The sequence below is a fragment of the Neofelis nebulosa genome, chromosome 5, assembly GCF_028018385.1.
Source record: "Neofelis nebulosa isolate mNeoNeb1 chromosome 5, mNeoNeb1.pri, whole genome shotgun sequence".
Lineage (NCBI taxonomy): Eukaryota > Metazoa > Chordata > Mammalia > Carnivora > Felidae > Neofelis > Neofelis nebulosa.
The window spans coordinates 151,075,766-151,099,957 of NC_080786.1; the positions used below are offsets into that span (position 1 = coordinate 151,075,766).

At 44.7% G+C, this 24,192-nt stretch overlaps 2 protein-coding genes across 4 annotated transcripts in view; one reads left to right on the forward strand and one right to left on the reverse strand.

Moving 5' to 3' along the window:
* Positions 1–782: 782 nt before the first annotated feature.
* RIPPLY3 (ripply transcriptional repressor 3) lies at positions 783–13,230 on the forward strand. Its single transcript, XM_058731967.1, has 5 exons — positions 783–998; positions 2,097–2,163; positions 8,436–8,503; positions 12,098–12,360; positions 12,597–13,230. The coding sequence occupies exons 1-5, from the start codon at positions 895–897 to the stop codon at positions 12,881–12,883; spliced, it is 789 nt and encodes a 262-aa protein (XP_058587950.1). The 5' UTR covers positions 783–894; the 3' UTR covers positions 12,884–13,230.
* Positions 13,231–22,504: 9,274 nt separating this feature from the next.
* The window catches only part of PIGP (phosphatidylinositol glycan anchor biosynthesis class P), a 40,971-nt gene continuing 39,283 nt past the window's right edge, over positions 22,505–24,192 (reverse strand). For all 3 annotated transcript variants that reach the window (XR_009262330.1, XR_009262332.1, XR_009262331.1), the window contains one exon: positions 22,505–23,174. The gene's annotated coding sequence lies outside the window, so the exon portion shown is untranslated. The remainder of the gene's footprint in view (positions 23,175–24,192) is intronic.

Here is a 24,192-nt window from a genome sequence, read left to right on the forward strand (position 1 = left end):
AGGCGCTTTCTAAGCGCGGCCCCCGGGGTAACCGGAGGCAAGTCCCACGCACCCCCACGCGGGGCCACCTTCCTCTGCAAGGCCCGCGACGGCGGGGAGCGCGCTGTCCTCCCGCTCTCCTCTCCGCGGCCTTCCACCCGCCTGGAAGTGTCGCCGCGTCTCCACCCCACCCGGTTCGCGCAGCGCCGTCGGGGCGTCCCGGGCGCTCCAGCACCGCAGGCAGGGCGGGTCCACGCGGGTTCCCAGACTTCCGTAGCCGCCCCCCAAAATCGCCCTGCCGCTTAAAAGTGGCGGACGTGAGGTTCTGCGGAAATCTGGGGACCCAGACGTTCCCGCGGCAACCAGAACCCCAGGGGCCGCGGGAAGAAGCCAGGGGCCCCTCCCCTCCCGCAGCGGGCGGGGGACACCCTCGGGCGAGGGTCCCGCCACCCCTGACCCATAAGGGTGAGTTCCTTGCAGAAATACACCCCCCCCCCCGCACGTGTCCTCTTCCCCGCGCTTCCCGAGACACTTCCCGTCGCCCATTCCCCGGGGTGCCTCGCCCCCGCCCTGGCAACCCTCCCTGGGTTTCCTTTGTCCCCGCCACACCCCTGCCCGGAGCTTCCAGAGTCCTCTCCAAGGATATCCCACCACCACTCCCCCCCCCCCCCCCCCGCGCCGCGCCTCTTCGGGACCTTTTCTGGTCCCTTCCCCCTCTCCTCCTTCCCTGTCCCCTCCCCGAGCCTCTCCCGCGCCCTCCCCGCCCCCTCCCCGGTTTCCCCTGTCCCCTCCCGCCCCGCCCCCGTTTTTAAACCTGGCGCCGAGCGCCCTGGTAGGTGAGCGCCCTCGCCCGAGCGGTTAGAGGCGCGGCCGAGTCGCTGGCGCCGCCGGAGGGGCGCTGGCTGTGCGGGCACCATGAGACCCGAGGCGGCGGCCGGAGCCCGGGAGGCGCGGGGGCGCGTCTGTCACTGCCCCGCCGACGGTCCCCGGAGGCCACCGCCGCCGCGCGGGCCGGAGAGGTGAGGGTGTCCCCGCGGTGCGACGGTGAGGGGGGCGCAGAGCGGGATGCCCCGTGCGCCGCTGAGTCCCCCCGAATCCGGGCGGAGCTCCGGAGCCCGACGGCGACGCAGGGCAAGTCCCTTAACCTTAGTCAGGGACGCAGAGTCCTCCGGGTTTCGGGGTACAGCGCCGAAGCGCGGAGGCCCAGGAACGCCCCGCGAGGAAATGGGCCAACGCTTCCATCCATAGATCTGAAATCACTGGGCTGGGAACGTTGAAGTCTCGGGGCCTCTCGGCGTGTCTAACAGGAGTCCCCTCATGTTGACTGTCACAGGCTTGGTGACAGTGTTTGGTTGGCCCAGTGCTTGGGGCTCAGCCCTTTCAAGGTAGTACAGTTAAAATCGAATTAGCCAAGGAGGTTAATGTGGAAGGGGCTGCGTGGCTAGGCAGCCTGACAGGAGAAAACCATTTGCCCCTTTTGCATCCTAGATAGATGCCTTGTGGAATGGTCTTGGCGAAGTCAAGATCCTTCAACAGCACGGGTGGTGCGGTAGAAATTAATGAGCCACAAAGTAGCCAGCTACAGTGGGGAATCAACGGAAGAATCCAGTCAGGCTGGGAGAGAAATCCCTCAACTAATGTGTCCTCTGATCATTGCATCAGATTTGGGACTTCTCAAAACCCAATGAAGGCAGAGAACTGATAATGCAGCAAGGAGAAAAAAAAAAAAAAGAGAGAGAGAGAGAGAGAGACCCCCCCCCCCCACCCCTTCCAAATGGTACTGGTTTATCCACAGACTGAGAACTTGAGAGAACTTTCTGGGGTATCCAGTGATCCTTTCTCAGGCAAACATTAGAATTGATAAGAATGATAACTCTTACGATATTATTTTTTTTTTTAAGTTTGTTTGTTTTGAGAGGGAAAGAGAGAATCCCAAGCAGGCTCTGCATGGTCATGGCAGAGCCCCACATGGGTCTCAGTCTCACAATCATGAGATCGTGACCTGAGCTGAGATCGAGTTGGATGCTTAACTGACTGAGCCCCCCAGGTGCCCCTTATGACATAATTTTGAAAGAGCAGAAAATGCTGGGGTTCATCTCTGGTCCCTGCCTTTCCAGCCCCACACCATGGAGACCTTGGATCCTGACACCCCAAGAAACTGAGCTGCCCGCAACTGGAAACCCGGTAAGGTTAAGGGGGGCATTGTGGTATCCAACAGTTCAGCCAGAAAGTGGCACCAACTCAAAAATGACCATGAAGGCCTGTCCCTCTCTCGGTGGTCTAATACAGAAGTGCCTGTGGGTTTGGGTTTGGGAGCCTGGGTGAGGCTGCTGTTAATCAGACCTGAGTCACATGCATAGATTGGGCTCCTGCTTGGTTCTCTCTCTCTGTCTTCTTTTGAATCTTGATTCATTTTTTTTTTCAACGTTTTTTATTTATTTTTGGGACAGAGAGAGACAGAGCACGAACGGGGGAGGGGCAGAGAGAGAGGGAGACACAGAATCGGAAATAGGCTCCAGGCTCCGAGCCATCAGCCCAGAGCCTGACGCGGGGCTCGAACTCACGGACCGCGAGATCGTGACCTGGCTGAAGTCGGACGCTTAACCGACTGCGCCACCCAGGCGCCCCTGAATCTTGATTCATACGGACCGCGAGATCGTGACCTGGCTGAAGTCGGACGCTTAACCGACTGCGCCACCCAGGCGCCCCTGAATCTTGATTCATTTTTTGAGAGCAAGATGGAGACAGAGCATGAGTGGGGGAGGGGGAGAGAGAGAGGGAGACACAGAATCAGAAGCAGGCTCCAGGCTCCCATCACAGAGCCGGATATGGGACTCGAACCCACAAACCATGAGATTGTGACCTAAACTAAAGTCGGACACTTCACCGACTGAGTCACCCCGGCGCCCCTGCTTGCTTCTTTCTTGAAAAGCAAAGCCTAGCTATGGCCTAGTTCTCTCAAGGGCATTCTGAGAGAAAGAAAGGGAGATTTCTTTTATGTTGTTTTTTCCCCTTGCAAACCAGCGGGTAGAGAGAGGAGGGGTTGGCTGTCTCTGGCTGCCTCCCCTCCCCTTAGAGAAAAGCTGAGGGTGCCATTACTGCTGGGCTGGTACCACAGTGCAAATAAGGGCAGAGACCAGTCTGGGGTGCCCAGAAGTTGCTGTTAAAAGCCCACCATCTGGCCCTTTCTGAAGGACTTTTGCCCAGTCTGCAAGCACTCCTGGGGTAATTCATGTTGTCTGAGCAAATACACTCTGGCTGAGGGCTTTGTGGGTAAAGATTAATCTCCACCACTATTCTTTTGTTTCCTGCACTGGTAACTAAATGGCTTTATACTTACTGAAGTAATGGCTTGCTTTCATAGAATTTACCTTTCCTTTTTTAAATCTTCAAATGTAAGTTGATGACTTTTATAATGCTGAAGAGCTAATCAGGCTGGGAAGGACCATGTATTTAATTTACGTAACATGTGGTATATGTTATGTGTGCAGTTATTTGTAATATGATAAGAAATTCAGGTGCGGGAAAGCTGACCTTGGACTGTATTTTGATATCCAGACTACTTTATTAAATTAGCCTGGATAATGGAAGTTTTTAATTCAGTTGCTATGATTTAAAGAATGAAAAAAATACAATCTACATCAAATTAATGATTTTGTAGCCGAAATTAGTCTTAAACACATGCAATATCTAAATAATGGAAAATAATTTCGTCTTTTGCATCCAAGCTTAAGTTCGTTCTTAAATATAAGATTTAAGAGGTGCTTGGGAGAGGGAGAAAATATAGTTTACAATTATGCGATTTTTTTTGTTAAATGAAATGTATATGGAGCGGTTGTTGCAAGAATAAAAATACTGTAGCACATTTATTAACGCAAGGCAGGTGGATTTTTTCCTATGATGACGAGAAGGCTATTTGTGAGAAAATTGTTAAGGTGTAGCAACTTTCTAGTTGATCGTTAGCATGGCACACTGGATAAAGCAGTTGTGTCCATGGATTTGGCGGGGAGGTGCTCTGTGGGGGCTGTAGCGCATGCCGCCCTGCGCGCCTGGACAGCTCTTTGTAGAGCCCACTTGGCGGGGCGAAGTCAGCGGGAGCCAGGGCCAGGTGAGCGCCGCCCGGCACCGGGAGGGACCGCTTCTTGCTCAACAGCGCCCTCTCCCGACGACGCGGGAGAACTCCTTGCCTCCCGGGCCCTGTTGTGTATTTCTGGAGAAACTGTAGGGCTGGATTGGAGGCCCTGTGCCCTGAGCCGTGGACTCCCCCTCACCCATTTGGTATCCCTCCCTCTCCTTGGGGGCTGTCTGCCTCTCCTGCCTGGGGAAAATCAACGACAGTCTAATCCTTCGTTGACCTCTGTTGCATTTCTCTCCTTGCCACTTGCCCACCTTGCAAGGGAGGTGATTCCCTAAAAGGAGCTGGGCCCATCCTCCCATCTCACAGGTCTCCCCGCACTTGCACTTTGTTGGAGTCAGAGGCTGCATGGGGAGGAGAGTGGGAGACCCTCATGAAAGCCTCTGCTTGTATCTCTTCTCTTACTCTTAAGGACACACACATTGACATACTTACCCTGTATGCATTTCTGTTCCCCTTGCATCATCAAAATATGAATGTTTAGACATTTCTGTCATCAGAAAAGGATCTTTAATTAGAGTGTATTTGTGACATAAAGTTTTTATTTTTATTTATTTAGTTTCTTTTCTTTTCCTTTTTTTTTTTTTTTAGAGAGAGAGAGAGAGAGAGCATGAGTCGGGAAGAGGGGCGGGGGGGGGGGGGGATGGAGAGAATCTTAAGCAGGCTCCATGCTCAGTGCAGAGCCTGACATGGGGCTCGATCCCCTGATCCTGGGGTCATGACCTAAGCCGACATCAAGAGTCGGGTGCTCAACGGACTGAGCTACCCAGACCCCCTGGCATAAAGTTTTTAAAGCTGTGTATGTTTGTGGGTAAAGTTTTACAGTTTTTAAAGGTGTATTGAATGTTTCAGAGTCTGGTTAGAATTACTCAGTTTATTCTGTTTAAATTTTTTTTTTTTCCACGTTTATTTTTGAGAGAGAGAGAAAGAACTTGAGTGGGGGAGGGGCAGAGAGAGAGCTCTGGAAACGCAGAATCTGAAGCAGACGCAGGGCTGGAACCCACAAGCCGAGAGATCATGGCCTGAGCCGAAGTCGGATGCTTCACCAACTGAGCCACCCAGGTGCCCCTAGAATTACTTGCTTTAAAGGAAGCTGTTTCTCTGTACTGACACTGCCTTTTGGTACCACCAAAGTGTGTGCACTGTTGTATTAGACACAGCCATCGCCGGATATAAAATCACCTCTGACAGCCCAGGATTGCTTCCTGTGGTGGAGCGAGCAATTAGAGATATTTTATAAAGACAAATCGGGGCGCCTGGGTGGCGCAGTCGGTTAAGCGTCCGACTTCAGCCAGGTCACGATCTCGCGGTCCGTGAGTTCGAGCCCCGCGTCGGGCTCTGGGCTGATGGCTCGGAGCCTGGAGCCTGTTTCCGATTCTGTGTCTCCCTCTCTCTCTGCCCCTCCCCCGTTCATGCTCTGTCTCTCTCTGTCCCAAAAATAAATAAAAAACGTTGAAAAAAAAATTTAAAAAAAAAATAAATAAATAAAGACAAATAAAGCTCAACACAGACACGATTCTCTGGAGTCCTCAAAAAGTGAACTTCATTTTGGAGAAGGTTTTGCTCAAAGAGCCTCATTTTCTCTCCCTAACTTAGCTCAGCACAGCATATTGGAAAGAAATATGGTTGGTAAAATATAATGACGTTTGGGGTGCCTCGGTGGCTCAGTCGGTTGAGCGTCCAACTTCAACATAGGTCATGATCTCACAGTTTGTGAGTTTGAGCCCCATGTGGTGCTCAGTCCACTTTGGATCGTCTCTCTCCCTCTCTCTCTGCCCCTCCCTCACTCATGTGCACTCTCTCGCTCTCTCAAAAATAAATAAACATTAAAAAATATAAATATACACATATGTGTGTGTATATATATATACACACTTATATGTATGTATGTACATATAATGTATATGTATGTACATACAATATATATGTATGTACATATATATGTATATATAAAATGACGTTTGCTCACAAAGACCACACATATCACTGCAGGATGGAAGGATGTGATGATCGTTGGTGACAGTCCTCAGACTCCTTCCTTGTCACACTCCAGAAGATTTTGTCTCCCTCTCGATCTGGCTCCGTGCAACCCAAGGGCTGGGGTTTCTGATCCATGGCCCCAGCCCATTTCAGCTCACTTTCAAGCTGTCCCCGGATGGTCTGTCCCAAGACACCCCACTTCGTGCTTTCCATATAACTAAAACTTTCAGAGCTCTAACATCAAATGGCAATTTCTGCCTTCTCAGCTCCTTAGATAATCTGGCCACAGTTCAGGCCAAATTCTTTGAGATTCAGGACCTCACAGAATGGGCAGAAAGGGGTCAGCCCTGGACCGGAAGAGTGATTGTCCTTTCTCTCACTAGCACCTACTCTGGTCACAGCGTGGACAAGCCTGGCGCGCTCTCTCTCTCTCTCTCTCTCTCTCTCTCTGTGTCTTATCTCTATTGTCCTTAGTTGCTCAGCCTAGCTTTTCTTTCCTCCACTCCTGATATTCAGGTGGTCACAGGGTTTTTTGAATACTACTGAAGTGCCCTTGAAATCCATCTTTCCTTTCCCTTCCTGTCACTGTCCAAATCTTTATTACCTCTTGCTATGTGCCTCTGGGCCCTTACCTCCCCAACCTAGGCTATGCACTACTCCCAGGGGCCACCGTTATCCTTAAATACAAGTCTGACTATTGAACTCCTGACTTCAAAATCAGCAGTGGTCTTTACTGCTGCCTCCAGAATGAAACTGAGACTCAAAAATAGGTATTCAAGGGGCACCTGGGTGGCTCAGTCAATCAAGCGTCTGACTTTGGCTCAGGTCATGATCTCACGGTTCATGAGTTTGAGCCCCGCGTCGGGCTCTGTGCTGACAGCTCAGAGCCCGGAGCCTGCTTCAGATTCTGTTTCCCCGTCTCTGCCCCACCCCTGCTTGTCTCTGTCTCTCTCTGTCAAAAATGAATAAATGTATAAATGTTAACAACAAAAAAATAGGTATTCAAGGAGTCCTGTAATGAGGATTCAGCTTCCTATTGGAGCCCATTTACTACCACAGCTTCTCGTTCATTCCACACTGGGCTTCTCACTCTTCCCCATCTGTGCCCGTCAGAACTTGATGCTCTTCTCTGCCAGGAATGGTCTCAGAATCACACATTCAAATGCCACTGAGGTCTCTGCCAGGCCTTCCATGAACCTTTCCCTCCTCCCTGCTTAGAATTGCTGGCATCTTGCTATATGATGCTTTGTAGTGCGGCTATTTGACAGTGTGTGTGTGTCTTTTCCAATTATATTTAAAAAGCCTGAACTGGGGGCGCGTGGGTGGCTCAGGTTTAAAATCAATAGGAAAAGACCATCCAGAGAGAACGTAGGCAAACAGATGATTCAAAGACAAGAAGAGGCACCTGGGTGGCTCAGTTGGTTAAGCATCTGACTCTTGAATTCGGCTCAGGTCATGATCCCAGGGTTGTGGGATTGAGCCCTGCATCAGGCAACACACTGGGCATGGAGCCTGCTTGAGATTCTCTCTCTCTCTCTCTCTCTCTCTCTCTCTCTTAAAGAAAAAAAAAAAAAAAAACCCTGAACTGAAGGACTGTGTCAGACGGACTCCTCTTTCCATCTTTGAATCCCTCACAGTCCCCAAGACATCACTGTCAACAGGAAGAGGAAGAGAGACTTATCAAATACTGTTAAGGTTGGGGCACCTGGGTGGTTAAACGTTAAGCGTCCAACTTTGGCTCAGGTCGTGATCTTGCCGTTCATGAGTTCGAGCCCCGCATCGGACTCCGAGCTGACAGCTGGGAGCCTGGAGCCCGCTTCGGATTCTGTGTCTCCCTCTCTCTCTGCCGCTCCCCTGTTCACACTCTGTCTCTCTCTCAAAAATAAATAAAACATTAAAATTTTTTTTAAAAAAAGAAGATAGAGAACTCGATCCATGTTCCCCTTAAGAATAAGGAGGATGAGGGGTACCTGGGGGGATCAGTCGATTAAGCATCTGACTTCAGCCCAGGTCATGATCTCACGGTTCGTGGGTTCAAGCCCCGCATTGGGCTCTGGGCTGACAGCTGGGAGCCCGGAGCCTGCTTCGGATTCTGTGTCTCCCTCTCTCTCTGCCCCTCCCCCAGTCACACTGTCTCTCTCTCTCTCTCTCTCTCTCTCTCTCTCTCAAAAATAAACATTAAAAATTTTAAAAACCCACAAATACTGTTAAGGTGTTTACATTGTCTCTAAAATTGGTATTGATACTAAGAAGGGCAGACCACTTAGATTATATTTTTTTAGAATTTCAGGATGCTACTTCAGACAGACTATATCTGTGTTTGATGTGTCTGTCTTTGCAGCTTGAACCTGGTGATGACCGGCAAACTCCGGGATCAAAGGGTGCCTTTGGGTTTCAGCATCCTGTAAGGTAACATGACTTCACAGCAAGAAATATGTTCTTTCTTTTTAATAGAAGCATAAGCATACTTTAGTGTCCTCACCTGTGTACATTCTCAACAAAGTGGAAAATAATTCAGTATAGTCTTCTGTATTTAGTTCTTACCCAAAGGAACTTCAAGGATATTTTGTTGCATTTCTGGAATTCATTCATTCATTCAGTGTTCCGGTTGCAAATTGGATTGACCTCTTTCCTTTATGTCTTTTGTTTATACCTCTCATTACATATTATGTCTTGTGTTAAATTTTTTTAATGTTTATATTTATTTTGGGGAAGGGGAGGGGCAGAGAGAGAGGGAGCCAGAGGATCCCAAGTGGGCTTTGTGCTGACTTCAGAGATCATGATTCGGGCTCGAATCAACCAACCGTGAGATCATGATCTGAGCTGAAGTCAGATGCTTAACCGACTGAGCCACCCAGGTGCTCCTGTCATGTGTTAAATTTAATTGGATATGAATTGTATATGTGTATCTGCTTATTTACTTAAGTACTTAAGTACATTTCTATTTCTTTCCCAGAATATAAGTTAGCATATTGTCTAGAGCAAAGTAGACCTTGAAAATATGTGTGTGACCGAACAAGGGATTGGTTGGAGGGTTCTCCCACCGTTGGCTTCTCCGGCCTCTCTGTGCTGCCATGGTCCTTCCTGGTGGGGATCAGGACCCTCACTACTGTATCCCTCTTATATTTCATCCATTTTAGGCAGGTGGCTCATGCTCAGGATTTTTTAACTGTTTCTCTGTCTCTTTCTCTCCCCATCTCTCATTTCCTGCAGCAGAATGAATCTAGTCTGTGCTACTCCTCATGATAGTATTTTTACCCTGGTTATCCTGGAAAACTGAAAGCTCTAGTAAAACCCAGAGATACTAACTGCTAGAGATGCACTTGAAAGACCTTCAGACTGGTCAAAGAGTGATTTCTGGAAAAGGGAAGCTTTCCTAGTGTCCCTTACACCTGTGGTCTTTATTCCCCACGGGACTGGGGAAGCTTTAAAAATACAGACGCTGGGGGACTCCCCTGGGAGTGTTGACTCATTTGTTCTGGGAAAGGCCTAGGTGTCTGTATTCGTACGGTCTCCCAGGTGATCCCAATGTGCATGGGGGATGAACCTGCCACCCTCTGTCTTGCCCTGTGAGCGTCCACCTGCACGATCCACCCGTGGACCTGCCGGCCGCGGACCCTCTGGGGCTGCTCCCCAATTTTTGTTTCATTGAAAATGCAGTGACTGGTGAGGCATGCGTTACAAACTGAGAGCACAATTTTATCTTTTTATTACAGAAAATTTCAAACACAGACAAAAGTGGAGAGAACGGTACAGGGACCCACATGCCTGTCACCAGCCTCAATAATTATCAGCCGTCTTCAGATCTGCTGGTGTTTATCACCTTCTCCAACCTATTTTTTTAATTGTTGTTAGAATATTTTAAAGCAATTCCAGATATCCTACTAATTCGCATTCCCCTGCAATTACTTCAGCATTACAGCTAACTTTTAATATGGCCAAACCCTGGGGGCACCTGGGTGGTTCAGTCAGTTAAGCGCTGATTTCGGCTCAGGTCATGATCTGACAGTTCGTGAGTTCAAGCCCCATGTCGGGCTCTGTGCTCACAGCTCAGAGCCTGGAGCCTGCTTCAGATTCTGTGTTTCCCTCTCTCTCTGCCCCTCCCCTGCTTACTTGCTCTCTCTCTCTCAAAAATAAACAAACATTAAAAAAATTTGTAAGAGAAAATATGGCCAAACCCTAAACTATGTTTGTAGTTTATATTTTATTTATACATTTTATAGAATATAGAATTTATGTTATTTATATTTTATACAATATAGAAATATGTTACATTTTTATATTTTATATTTAAATTTATATTTTTATATAACATTACTTGTATTTATATAATATAGAAATATATATATTTAAAGTATATATATACATATATGTATATGTATAAAGTATATATATACATATATGTATATATATATACATGTATATATATATATTTTTTTTTTTTTTCTTCTGTTTGTTGCAGAGTTCCTCAACCCCAGCACTATTGAACTTTGAGCTGGATGGTTGTTTGTTGTAAGGGGCTGTTGTGGGCATGACACAATGTTCAGTGGAATCACTGGCCTCTGCCCACCACATACTAATAGCTTCCCCTCAGTTGTGGCAACCAGAAAGGTCTCCAGACGTTGCCACATGTCCCCTGGAGGCTGAGAATCCCTGGCTTATCAGAAATCTTGGGACGTTCAGAATTGTCACGCATTATTTATAGCAGGGTGTTTCTGCTCTTTTCTCCTCCATCCAAAAAGAGGGAAATGGAAATCAGCTCTACAGGGGCACCTGGCTGGCTCAGTCGGTAGAGTGTGTGACTCTTGATCTCGGGGTTGTAGGTTCGAGTCCCGTGCTGGGTGTAGAAATTACTTAAAAATATAAAAAAATAAATCAGCTTTGCAACTAAGTAGTGATCAGTTGATAATCCCTCTCAGTTCCTCAGGAGACCTCAGGGGAAAATGCCAATAAATTAGTGAGTAAATGGTAAGAAAAAAGGATTATGGGGAGAGTGAGCGGTATTTTAAATACTTCCCATGTGTAACTGGAATCATAAATTCTATAAAACCTGGATTTAGAGGTTCCAAATTTATATATTTAGGTTATTTCCCTTCCTTCCTTCTTTTCTTTCTTCCTATTCTTTACACTAGACAAGTAACCAGGGTTCCCATCTTCTGTACTGGCAAAGTGAGGAACCCACCCCTATCACTTTTCTATAGCAACGTCCAGAAAGATTAGCTGCTTCTCTAGACTGGGGCCTCAGGGTCAAGTTTCCTCCAGGGCCCAAAGGGCTACAATGTTCCCCATGCTCAGGGATGTTAGGGAGAGTGGGACCTAACCTAAATAGGACATATATTCTCCAGGATAAATCAAGTTCTCCATTCGATCAGAGTGAGACTCTTCATCTTGAGACTTGGTGTTTTAATTCCCCCTTACCTTCACGGAAGCAGACCCTTTTTCCTGTGTTGGTCTAAATTGATTTTCTCACTCACGTTTTAGCTCATTTCTGAACTGGTGTAGGGTTCCTCACCAGCTCTCTCCACCTGCCCACAGTCTTGTGTTCTGGTGACTTAGAAAACACACCTCGGGGTGCCTAGGTGGCTCAGTTGGTTAAGCGTCTGACTTCGGCCTCAGCTCATGGTTTCATGGCTCCTAAGTTCAAGCCTCGCGTCAGGCTCTCTGCTGACAGCTCAGGGCCTGGAGCCTGCATTGGATTCTGTGTCTCTGCCTCTCTCTGGCCCTCCCCAGCTCACAATCTGTCTCTCTTTCTCTCTCTCAAAAATAAATAAACATGAAAGAAAGAAAGAAAGAAAGAAAGAAAGAAAGAAAGAAAGAAAAGAAAAGAAAAAAATTAAAAAAGGAAGGAAAAGAAAAGAAAGAAAAGAAAACACTCCGGGCACAGTGAAGGCAAGATCAGAGAGGGAGATTGGGAGTTAGCTGCTTTTAGGGAAGAGGACCCTCTCGATGGAGTTCAGCATTGTTTCGGGGTGATTAATGGTGTATTTTTTTCTTGAATATTAGACTTTATTTACCCATTTCAAAGCGCCAAGAGTATCTGCAGAGTTCTGGGGAAAAAGTGCTGGCCAGCTTCCCGGTGCAAGCCACAATCCACTTCTACAACGATGAATCCGATTCAGACGATGAAGAACAAGAAGAGGAAACCCAGTCTTCCGAACTTCAGTGCCAGGAGACAGAAGGTCAGGCGGAGAATGGCCCAGGAGGGAAGGGCAAGGGCCAGCTCACAAACCTGGGATGGAGGTCTGTAGGACACGGTGGCCTCAGTGGTAAGGGTCTACTCCCTCATGGTGACTCTCTGGGGAGCACAGAGTGTTCCTCACCCAAATAAATGGGGTCTCTCTCCTACACCAGACCTGGCTCACATGCACTCCTGGGGACAGCCGTGCCAGGACACCTTGCATTTCCCTTGGTGTTTGGGGGTCGGGGACTACCTCTGGCCAGGACGCCACTCACAGCCAGAACTTAGCTTTTAACTTTTCCTTCTCCTGGTGATTCTCTTCAGGGCACTCATGCACACTGTTGAGAAAGGATTCCAGGACCAGGAGAAGGTTTGTGTTGACATGGGTTGTTATTAGTTGGGACCAACTTTCAAAGCACCATTTACCATTGTCACTGTGCCATCAAGTGACAGATTATTCCAGTATAGGTTACTACCCCACCTGTGCCTCTCACTTAACCTCGGACTCTTTATTTAGCGATTTCTATTTTTGTAAAAATGATGAAGCTGTTGTCCCAGGGTTGATGTATTTGCTTACTGGCATTCCGAAAATATTTATGAAAAATAAATAAAACTGAATAATTTCCATAAGAGTAACAGAAATTTTAAATGTGGATTTTTAGGGGACAATTCTGGATAAAAATTTGTGATTCTTGTCTAAGGGCTGAGTGTATGAATAAATGGAGAGAAGAGCTTTAACTCTTAGTTGGGGACTGGTATGGGCTTATTACTTGAATAGAATAACACTGTTTTCAATCAAATTATCTAATATAAAATTATTTCCATTTTTTTAAATATTTTGATGATTAAATGAGTGTACTCCACAAGTTTATCACTTAACTATCTTACATGTGGTTGTTTTCCTATATATAGTACATTATATAAATTTATACTTGAAATAAATATTTTGAAAGAAAAATGTTTGATAATCACCTTTTTTGTGTAAAATAATTTTATTTATTTATTTATTTATATTGTATTTTTTTTTAAGTAATCTCTACACCCATGTGGGACTCAGACTCAGAACCCTGAGATCAAGAGTTGCACGCTTCGCCCACTGAGCCATCCAGGCACTCCATGTTTAAGACAATTTTAGATTTTAATTAGTGCCTGCTTTAAAGTTTTTAAAAGTTTGTCAGAGTGTTTTCATATTTAACTCTTTAAATGATATTAATTGTGTTTAAGAATATAAAAGTGTAAAAAGAATGTAGACAGGATTGTAAACTCGATGCTCAAAAAGTCCATTAATATTAAAAAAAATGGCGCTAGGGGCACCTGGGTGGCTCAGTTGGTTAAATATCCAACTTCAGCTCAGGTCGTGATCTTGTGGTTCATGGGTTTGAGCCCCGCATCGGGCTCTGTGCTGACAGCTTAGAGCCTGGAGCCTGCTTCAGATTCTGTGTCTCCCTCTTCTCTCTGCCCTTCCCCTGTGCTTGGTCTCTCTATCAAAAAAGAAAAAAAAATTGAAGTAATATATGCAAATATTTTAACAATCCAAACAGTATAAAAAAGTATACATTTGCATAGTAAATGCACCCTCTCCTGTTTTGCTTTCTCTGTGCAAAATACCCAACATCAATTGTTTTTTATTTGTCTACCTCTTTAAAAATTGCTGTTTGTAGGGCATCTGGGTGGCTTAGTCGGTTGAGCATCTGACTCTTGATTTTGGCTCAGGTCATGATCCCAGGGTCATGGGATCAAGCCCCGCATAGGGCTCCATGCTGTGTGTGGAGCCTGCTTGAGATTCTCTCTCTCTCCCTCTGCCCCTGTCCCGCACCCATGGTCCCATGCTTTCTCTCTTTCTAAAATAAAATAAAAATAAAAATTACTTTCTTTCTTTCTTAATAACTGGAAATTTGTAGCTCTTAATCCCCTTTATTTCACCCATCCCCCATCCACTTTGCCTCTGGCAATCACCACCATTGAAGAGTATTTAAAAGTCTGTTTTGTCTGGCCATTTGCTTTGTTTTTGAGACTCCACATATAAGTGAAATCATATGGTATTTGTCCATCCATAGTGTTGCAAATGGCAAGATCTCATTCTTTTTTATGGCTGAGTAATATCCCATTATCTATCTCTATCTATCTCTATCTCTATCTATCTCTATCTCTATCTCTATCTCACATCTTTATCCATTTATCTCTTCACAGACACTTGGGCTGCTTCTATGTCTTGGCTGTTGTAAATAATGCTGCAGGAAACACAGAGGTGCATCTGTCTTTTCAAATTCGTGTTTTTGCTCTCTTTGGGTAAATACGGAGCTGTGGAATTACTGGATTCTATTTTTAAGTTTTTGAGGATCCTCCATAACTGTTTTCCACAGTGGCTGCACCAATCTTCATTCCCGCCTGTAGTGCACAAGAGTTCCTTTTTTTTTTTTTTTCACATCCTCCCTGACACTTGTTATTTCTTGTCTTTTTTTAAAAGATTTTATTTTTAAGTAATCTCTACACCCATCGTGGGACTCAAGCTTACAACCCTGAGATTGAGTCACACGCTCTACTGACTGAGCCAGCCAGTCGCCCCTATTTCTTGTCTTTTTTAAAATTTAATGTCTTATTTTTTTTTAATTTTTGAGACACAGAGACAGAGCATGAACAGGGGAGGGGCAGAGAGAGAGGGAGACACAGAATCCGAAGCAGGTTCCAGGCTCTGAGCTGTCAGCACAGAGCCAGACGTGGGGCTCGAACCCACAGACCATGAGATCATGACCTGAGCCGAAGTCGGACGCTCAACGAACTGAGCCACCCAGGCGCCCCTTGTCTTTTTGATACTAGACGTTCTGATAGGTGTGAGGTGGTATCTCCTTGTGGTTTGATTTCATTTCCCTGATGGTGAATGACACTGAGCATCGTTTCGTGTGCCTGTTGGCCATCTGAATGTCTTCTTTGGAAAAATGTCTATTTAGATCCTCTGCTCATTTTTTTTTTTTTAATTTTTTTTTTTTTAACGTTTATTTATTTTTGAGACAGAGAGAGACAGAGCATGAACGGGGGAGGGTCAGAGAGAGGGAGACACAGAATCTGAAACAGGCTCCAGGCTCTGAGCTGTCAGCACAGAGCCCGACGCAGGGCTTGAACTCACGGACCGCGAGATCATGACCTGAGCTGAAGTCGGCCGCTTAACCGACTGAGCCACCCAGGCGCCCCCTTCTGCTCATTTTTTAATCGGATTGTTTGATTTTTTTTGGGGGGGGGGGGTTTCCTCTTTTCAGATTTTTTTCTTCAAAATTTTTTTTTGTTAATATGATTATTTTACTTGTTTAAAGTGCCTTTTTTCAAACTTTAAAACAATTCTACCTGGGCTTATTTCAGAAAGGATTTCAGATGGCGTCCTACTTTGCCAGGTTGTAACAGAAAAACATTAGAAGTCTTACCCTTACTGTCACTTCATCGGATGCTTGAGATGAAGCTTCGGTCATCACATTTGGCTTTGTTTAGTTTTCTCAATAAATCAGTTTTACTGAGAAAAAAAGATCTGGCCCAGTTGCCCGTTTCCCATCAAGAAAACAAACTTGGTCTGCCATATATTCACTTATAAACTATACATTATATGGAGCCATTTGAAATTGCTGATGTTTGGCTGTTTTGACCTCCATTTCCATTCGTTTACAAAAAAGAAAAAAAAGTCACCTTGATGGCGTTTTCTTTTTTAAAAAAAAATTTTTTTTAACGTTTATTTATTTTTGAGACAGAGAGAGACAGAGCATGAATGGGGGAGGGTCACAGAGAGAGGGAGACACAGAATCCGAAACAGGCTCCAGGCTCTGAGCTGTCAGCACAGAGCCCGACGCGGGGCTCGAACCCACGGACCGCGAGATCGTGACCTGAGCCGAAGTCGGCCGCTCAACCGACCGAGCCACCCAGGCGCCCCGATGGCGTTTTCTAAAACCTACATTTCTCCTTCATTTTCTGCAACAGCTTGCCTGATAATGATGTAGAAAACAGAGATCACATGTGGTACCATCTATACACCTTTTCTCCGGAATCTTTAAAAAATTCGAATCAAGTCAGCCACTCCAACAGTGGTTACAATTAGCCAGGTTTCCATTAAATGTGTTATTTTGAATAAGTAATCTGTGGTTCCGGCTGATTTCTATGAGACATCTTTTAGCAGCTCACAAAAAAATAGCTCCTAATGAATGTGATTATGGAAACAGAATCTTGCAAATACCAGGGGCTGAAGCCCGCTGGAAACATTTGTACTTTCACCCAGCTGTGTGACAAGCCTCCCACGCTGGGTAATTTGCTGTAATATTTGTTTCTTCACGTCTCCAGTGCATTTTCTATGAGCCTTCCAGCGGATTTGCCGACAAAAGAACACATTTCAATGTGTGGCCATATTGTTTTCTGTTTGCTATTTTATTTTATTTTATTTTAATTTTTTTTTTTTAATTTTTTTTTAACTTTTTTTTTTTTTTTTAATTTATTTTTGAGACAGGGAGAGACAGAGCATGAACGGGGGAGGGTCAGAGAGAGGGAGACACAGAATCTGAAACAGGCTCCAGGCTCTGAGCTGTCAGCACAGAACCCGATGCAGGGCTCGAACTCACGGACCGCAAGATCATGACCTGAGCCAAAGTTGGCCGCCCAATCGACTGAGTCACCCAGGCGCCCCTCTGTTTGCTATTTTAACCGCTGTTACTGTGGTAGGAGGAAAAAGTATCCTCTCCAGGGCTATATTTCTTTTTGAACTTCTGTATTAAACAAGAAATTGCAAAATAATCTAAACATTTATCGTTAAGGTCGGTGAAATTTGGTAGACTGCTAGGTTGAGGTTCACGTGATTTTAAACATACCAGTAAAATCTGAGGTACTATCTATGCCTTGCTTGAGGTTCAATGATCCTGTGTTAATAACCCAATTTTTTTTTCTTGAGAATTTCAATTATTTTTTGCTCGCTTCCTATCACAGCTTCTTACTTGTTATGTGGCTGAACATAAGCTTGTAAGAAAAGCAGGTTTCAGCTTTGTCATTTTCTTGTGGTTTGCCTGTGCGTCGATTACCTGTATTATTTTCAACCCAATTTCTTGGGCAAAAATTTTTTTTTTGATCTATAATTTACATACTATAAAATTCAATTTTTTAAAAAGTTTATTTATTTATTTTGAAAGAGAGAGATTGAGAGCATGAGCAGGGAAGGGGCAGAGAGAGGGGGAGAGAAAGAATCCCAAGCAGCCTCCACTCTGACAGTGAAGAAAGAGCCCCACACTGGGCTTGAACTCATGAACTGTGAGATCATGACCTGAGCCGAAATCAAGGGTCCAATGCTTAACTGACTGAGCCGTCCAGGCACTCCTAAAATCACATTTTAAGAGAGTAACAATTCAGCAGTTTTTGGTGCATATTCAAAGAGTTGCATAACCACCCCCTACTATCAAGTTCCAGAATATTTTCATCATTCCAAAAAACCCCACCATATCCATTAGCCCCTATTGGTCACTCCCATTGCCGGCTTCACCCCAGCCTCTCTCAACAACTAATCTACTTTCTGTCCCCCTGGATTTCTTTTTGTAGGCATTTCGTGTAAATGGAGTCACCACATGTGGCCTTTTATGTATGGCTCATTTCACTTAGCATAATGTTTCCAAGGTTCTTCCATGATGAAGCGTGTATCAAAGCTTCATTGCATTTTATGGCCTGAATAACGTTTTATTGTATGGCTACACCCCATCTTATATACCCATTCATTAGTTGATGGACACTTGGGTTTTCACTTTGGGGCTCTTATGAATAATACTCCTATGAACATTTGTGTACAAGGGTTTGTGTGGACATAATATTTTCATCTCTCTTTGGAATATCCCCAGGAGTGGAATTCTTGGGTCAAAGATAGCTTTTTTTTTTTAATGTTGATTTATTTTTGAGAGAGAGAGACAGAGCATGAATGGGGGAGGGGCAGAGAGAGAGGGAGACACAGAATCCGAAGCAGGCTCCAGGCTCTGAGCTGTCAGCACAGCCTGACACGGGGCTCGAACCCACAAACTGTGAGATCATGACCTGAGTTGAAGTCAGATGCTTAACTGACTGAGCCACCCAGGCGCCCCCAAATGATAGCTCTTTATGCCTGAGAAACTGCCAGAAGTTTCCAAAGCAATTGCACCATTGTCCATTCCCATCAGCAGCACATGAAGGTTCCAATTTGCATCCTTGGTTATGCTTGTGACTGTCTGTTTTTCTGATTACAGCCAGCCTAGTGGGTCTGAATGGATACCTCACTGTGGTTTTGATTTGCAGTTCCCTAATGACTAATGATGGGCACTTTTCATGTGCTTCCTGGCAATTTGTATATCTTCTTTTTTTTTTTTTAATTTTTTTTTCAACATTTTTTATTTATTTTTGGGACAGAGAGAGACAGAGCATGAACGGGGGAGGGGCAGAGAGAGAGGGAGACACAGAATCGGAAACAGGCTTCAGGCTCCGAGCCATCAGCCCAGAGCCTGACGCGGGGCTCGAACTCAGGGACCGCGAGATCGTGACCTGGCTGAAGTCGGACGCTTAACTGACTGCGCCACCCAGGCGCCCCTGTATATCTTCTTTGATGAAATGTCGATTCCAGTCTTTGTGCATTTTCTAACTGGGTTGTCTTTTTCTTGTTGAATTGTGATAATTGGGCAGAATTATTTTTAAAACGCTTTGTCTTTGTGGTGTGCGTTAATTTAGTTACAATTGGTTAACACAACCTATAAATCTACGTCATCACACATGTATATACGCCAATATACTGGGCCCAGTAAGTACAGGTGACTCCATCACCTGCTGTTATGCAAACCCTCTTCCTGTCTCACGAGACCTTGCTTGTATGATCCATGACCAGGTGCCAAGCAAAGGTACCAGTGTTGATCTGTGCATTAAATTAACAAGGGTGAGGGGCGCCTGGGTGGCTCAGTCAGCTGGGTGTCCAACTTGAGCTCAGGTCATGAGCTCACGGTTCATGGACTTAAGCCCACGTCGGGCTCTGTGCGGACAGCTCGGAGCCTGGAGCCTGCTTTGGACTCTGTCTTCCTCTCTCTCTGCCCCTCCCCCACTTACACTCTGTCTCTCAAAATTAAACGTTAAAAAAATTTTTTAATAAAATAAATTAATAGAGGTTAAATTAAATTATTTAAACATTTTTTTAGACTTCTAAAACTCCAGAACTCCCAATATTCCTTATGGATTTCTTTGCGCCTTCCCCTGGGCTGTGTGCACCCACGGTGCAGACGCCCCGACTTGGTTAAGGCACAGTGCCAATGGCTTCACCAACTCAGATTTGATTTCTATATGATCCAGTTACACTAGCTCAGAGAAAATTTCATTCTGAATCAGGAAATAAGCAAATCCTTGTTCTGCAAATTCCTGTTATTGGCCTGGAGAGAGACAGATAAGGCTGCAGGGCCTTGCTGCACCTGACCCATTGCTCCCCAGTGGAATGTTCCACCACCTGGTTTACAGTCCATCTTCAATAACATTATCTTCCCTCAGGGGAAACAACATTAGTCCTCGAAGAAGGCTGCAACAAAATAAAATATGTACCACTGACCAGCCAGTAGGCTCACAGATTTTTACTTTTCGGGACTTTGGAGTAAATTCTGGTGGGCTTTCTACAAAGGAAGTAGAGATTTTATTTTAGGTAGATTTTAGAATTTTTAAAAATGTTTTTATTTATTTTTGAGACAGAGAGAGACAGAGCATGAGCAGGGGAGGGGCAGAGAGAGAGGGAGACACAAATCCGAAGCAGACTCCAGGCTCTGAGCTGTCAGCACAGAGCCCGATGCGGGGCTCGAACTCAAGAACTGTGAGATCATGACCTGAGCCGAAGTCGGATGCTTAACCGACTGAGCCACCCAGGGGCCCACATTTTAGGTAGATTTTAAAGTAAGGCATAAAACTCTCTCTGAAATTATATAAAAGATTATTATTTCTCTTTATATTCCAGAGGTCTATTTGAATAATATATTGAAAAATACATTTTTTAGGGGAAATTTCATAGCAATTTTATTATAAATACTAACATTAAGAAATAAAGAATCCTTTCTTCCCTCCAGGCTAATTTTTCATTGTAAATTTTTTATTGAAGAATGACACCTGTGAAAACATATGGCATAAGCTTGATATGTATTTGCAAGGTTAATATGATCACGCAAACAGCACTCCAGATCAAATAGAAAACACAAGTAGGGGCACGTGGGTGGCTCAGTCTGTTAAGGGTCTGACCTCAGCTTAGGTCATGATATCACAGTTTGTGAGTTTGAGCCCTGTATCGGGCTCTCTGCTGTCAGCACAGAGCCTGCTTCGGGTCCTCTGTGCCCCTCTCTCTCTGCCCCTGTTCATTCTCTCTTTGTCTCTCTCAAAATAAGTAAATTGAAAAAAAAAAAAACCTCAAAAAAGTTTTAGGGGTGCCTGGGTTGCTCAGTTAAGTGTCTACCTTCACTCAGCTCAGGTCTTCATCTCCCGGTTCATGAGTTCGAGCCCCACGTCGGGCTCTGTGCTGACAGCTAAGAGCCTGCAGCCTGCTTTGGATTCTGTGTCTCCCTCTCTCTCTGCCCCTCTCCGACTCATGCTCTGTCTCCCAGTCTCTCTCTGAAAAATAAATAAACATTAAAAAACACATTTTTTTAAAAAAAAGGAAACACAACTAGCCACCTAGGATAAGTGCTCCCTTCCAGTCATGACCCCCTCTTACACTATAGACTCCATTTGACAGGTTTTGAACTTGGGATCAGTAGGATCACAGGACATGTGCTCTTTCCTGTCTGGCTTCTTTCCTTGACATTCGTTTGTGAGATTCTTTCAAACTGTGTGGGCAGTTGTAGGGGTCTCATTCTCTGCTGAAGAGACCCCCACTGCGTGGCTGTACATGTGTCCATCCCCTCTCCTTGTGGTGCGTATGTGGTTTGTTTCCAGCTTGGGGCTATGAGAAATAACACTTCTTCAACTGTTTCCATACCCGTCTACTGGTGGACAGGGGCCCGATTCCGTTGTGTGTACATGTGGGAGCAGGAACAAGAGCACAGTTTTTAGAAGCCTGTCCTGAACATGTCTGGTCTCCTCCAGCCAGAAAATAACATAAGGAGTTGGGTGAAGGTGCATGGACCAGGAAGTTCCAGAGGAAAAGAACGACATTACCAACAAGGCCAATCTTTTCTTTGAGACCTTTTTTTTTTTTAATTAATTAATTTAATTTTTGAGAGAAGGAGAAAGTGCGAGTGTGTACGAGTGCAGGAGGGGCAGAGAGAGGATCCCAAGCAGGCTCAACACTGTCGGAGCAGAGCCCAATGTGGGGCTCAAAATGAGGTTTGAACCCATGAACCATGAGATCATGACCTGAGCTGAAGTCAGATGTTACCCAGCTGAGCCACTCAGAGGCCCCTCTTTAGATCTTTATGAATGGCCTAGAGCTCAGGAGTGCTGAGGTGCCCAGTGAGTGACCATGGGCAGTGGGCTCTTCATTTTTCTTGAGTCGAGATTTTGTAAAAGGATTTAGGAGCTTACTTCATTAGCAACGAAACGGGTTGTGAAATGGAAATGTGAAAAGAGATCTGGAACATTCTATCCTGGAGGAGAAAGTCTAAGAACTCTTCTCTGCAAGTTCCAAGAAGTTTCCAGGAATTTGGTAAGGTTTCAACCAAGCTCTTGAACTCATCTGATGCCTTTACATACAGAGGAAATTCAGTTACAACAAGGGTCAAGTTTGAGAACAGAACCCGCATCCGGCAACATGTCCCCTTTCCAGCAATGAGGCCCAGCTCCGTCCCCACTTCCCCGTGATGGGGCAGCTTTGTACGCCAACCACGGGTCACATGATGCTTTTTCTAGCTGTTTCTGTAGCTCATCCCTGCCATGCTAATTATATAGACTCTACTAAGAGTTTTCCATTATTTTATTTTAGACCCTGAACAACCAACTGAAATCAGAGGGGTTGTTTGTTTGTTTGTTTGGGCAACTTATTTTTATCATCTCTCCCCCCACTCCCCACCCCATGATAGCAAGATAATATACCCAAGCAAAAGGAAAAACTACCTGTTTTTCTCTGTCTGTGTGACTCATTTTTGTAGAATTGCTGGTGAAACACCAACGCATAAATAGGTTAACTTTTTATGATGATTACAAAAATGATGGGTATTTATAAAAATAACTTCAACTGCCTTGGAGTTTGCTGGGCAAATCTAGAATATGATATTATTGTAATATTCCATTATATCATTACACAGTAACCTTTACAAGCAGATTTTATTTTATAGTTTGAAATATTTAAAAAAGATGCTTAACACAACTAGCTATGACATAAATGAAAATTAAAACCACAGATACTGTCACGCGCCTACTAGAATGATTACATTAAAAAAATTTCTTTATGCTTATTTATTTATTTTGAGAGAGAGATTGAAAGTGCATGCGCAAGAGGGGGAGGGGCAGAGAGAGAGGAGAGAGAATTCCAAGCTGACTCCGTGCTGTCAGGGAAAAGCCCAACGCGGGTCTGGAACCCACGAACCATGAGATCATGGCCTGAGCCGAAATCAAGAGTCGGACGCTCAACCAACTGAGCTGCCCAGGCGTCCCTAGAATGATTACAATTTTTAAGAGACAGATAATAACAAGTATTGGTGGGGATGTGCAGTAATAATTGGAAGCCTCATACATCACTGGTGGGAACGTAAAATGGTTAACGGTTTGGAAAACAGTTTGGCAATTTCATTAAAAAGTTAAACATACATCACTCACCATCAGAGAAATACAAATCAAAACCACAATGAGATACCACCTCACGCCTGTCAGAACGGTGAACACTGACAACTCCAGCAACAACAGATGTTGGCGAGGATGCGGAGAAAGAGGATCCCTTTTGCACTGTTGGTGGGAAAGCAAGCTGGTGCAGCCACTCTGGAAAACAATATGGAGGTTCCTCAAAAAATTAAAAATAGAACTATCCTACAACCCAGCAACTGCACTACTGGGCATTTATCCAAGGGATACAGGTGTGCTGTTTTAAAGGAGCACGTACACCCCAATGTTTATAGCAGTGCTATGGACAATAGCCAAATTACAGAAAAAGACCAAATGTCTACCAATGGATGAGTGGATAAAGAAGATGTGGTCTATATATATATATACAATGGAGTATTACTGTGTCATCAAAAAGAATGAAATCTTGCCATTTGCAACAACATGGATGGGAATTAGAGGGTATTATGCTAAGCGAAATAAGTCAGTCAGAGAAAGACAGATATCATATGATTTCACTCATATATGGAATTTAAGATACAAAACAGAAGAACATAAGAGAAGCAAAAATAATCTAAAAACAGAGAGGGGGACAAGACATAAGAGACTGTTAAATACAGAGAACAAACTGTTGCTGGAGGGGAGGTGGGTGGGGGGGTTGGGCTAAATGGGCAAGGGGCATTAAGGAGGACATTTGTTGGGATGAGCACTGGGTGTTATACGTAGGGGATGAATCACTGGAATCTACTCCTGAAATCATTATAACACTATATGCTATACTATAATCATTATAACATTATATGCTAACTAACTTGGATGTAAATGAAAAAAAAACCTGATAAAACAGAATAAAATGAAAAATATCCCCCCCCAAAAAAAGAATTCTTGCTTAAGTTTCATTATATGTGTCACATCATTCGCTTCTTTTCAAGTTGAGTCTTCTCTCTAGTACAAAACTTAGAACATTATAACACTCAGTAAATATTTTTAAATGGAGGGATTTATAAATGTATAAAATGAGCATATGCAATGCTTGGAGGCTCGTGCTTTATTTAACTGGTCTATCAATATTACTGCAATAAATAAAAAATCCAAATAGAAAAAAAAAAAAAGGTAAACATAAATTTACCACACAACCCAACACTACCACTCACAGGTGTCTACCCAGGAGAAGTGA

Coding starts and splice junctions, on each gene's coding strand:
- RIPPLY3 (XM_058731967.1), top strand. CDS start 895: ATGAGACCCGAGGCGGCGGCCGGAGCCCGGGAGGCGCGGGGGCGCGTC. Junction 999..2,096: donor CCGCCGCGCGGGCCGGAGAG/GTGAGGGTGTCC, acceptor CTGCCTTTCCAG/CCCCACACCATGGAGACCTT. Junction 2,164..8,435: donor TGCCCGCAACTGGAAACCCG/GTAAGGTTAAGG, acceptor CTGTCTTTGCAG/CTTGAACCTGGTGATGACCG.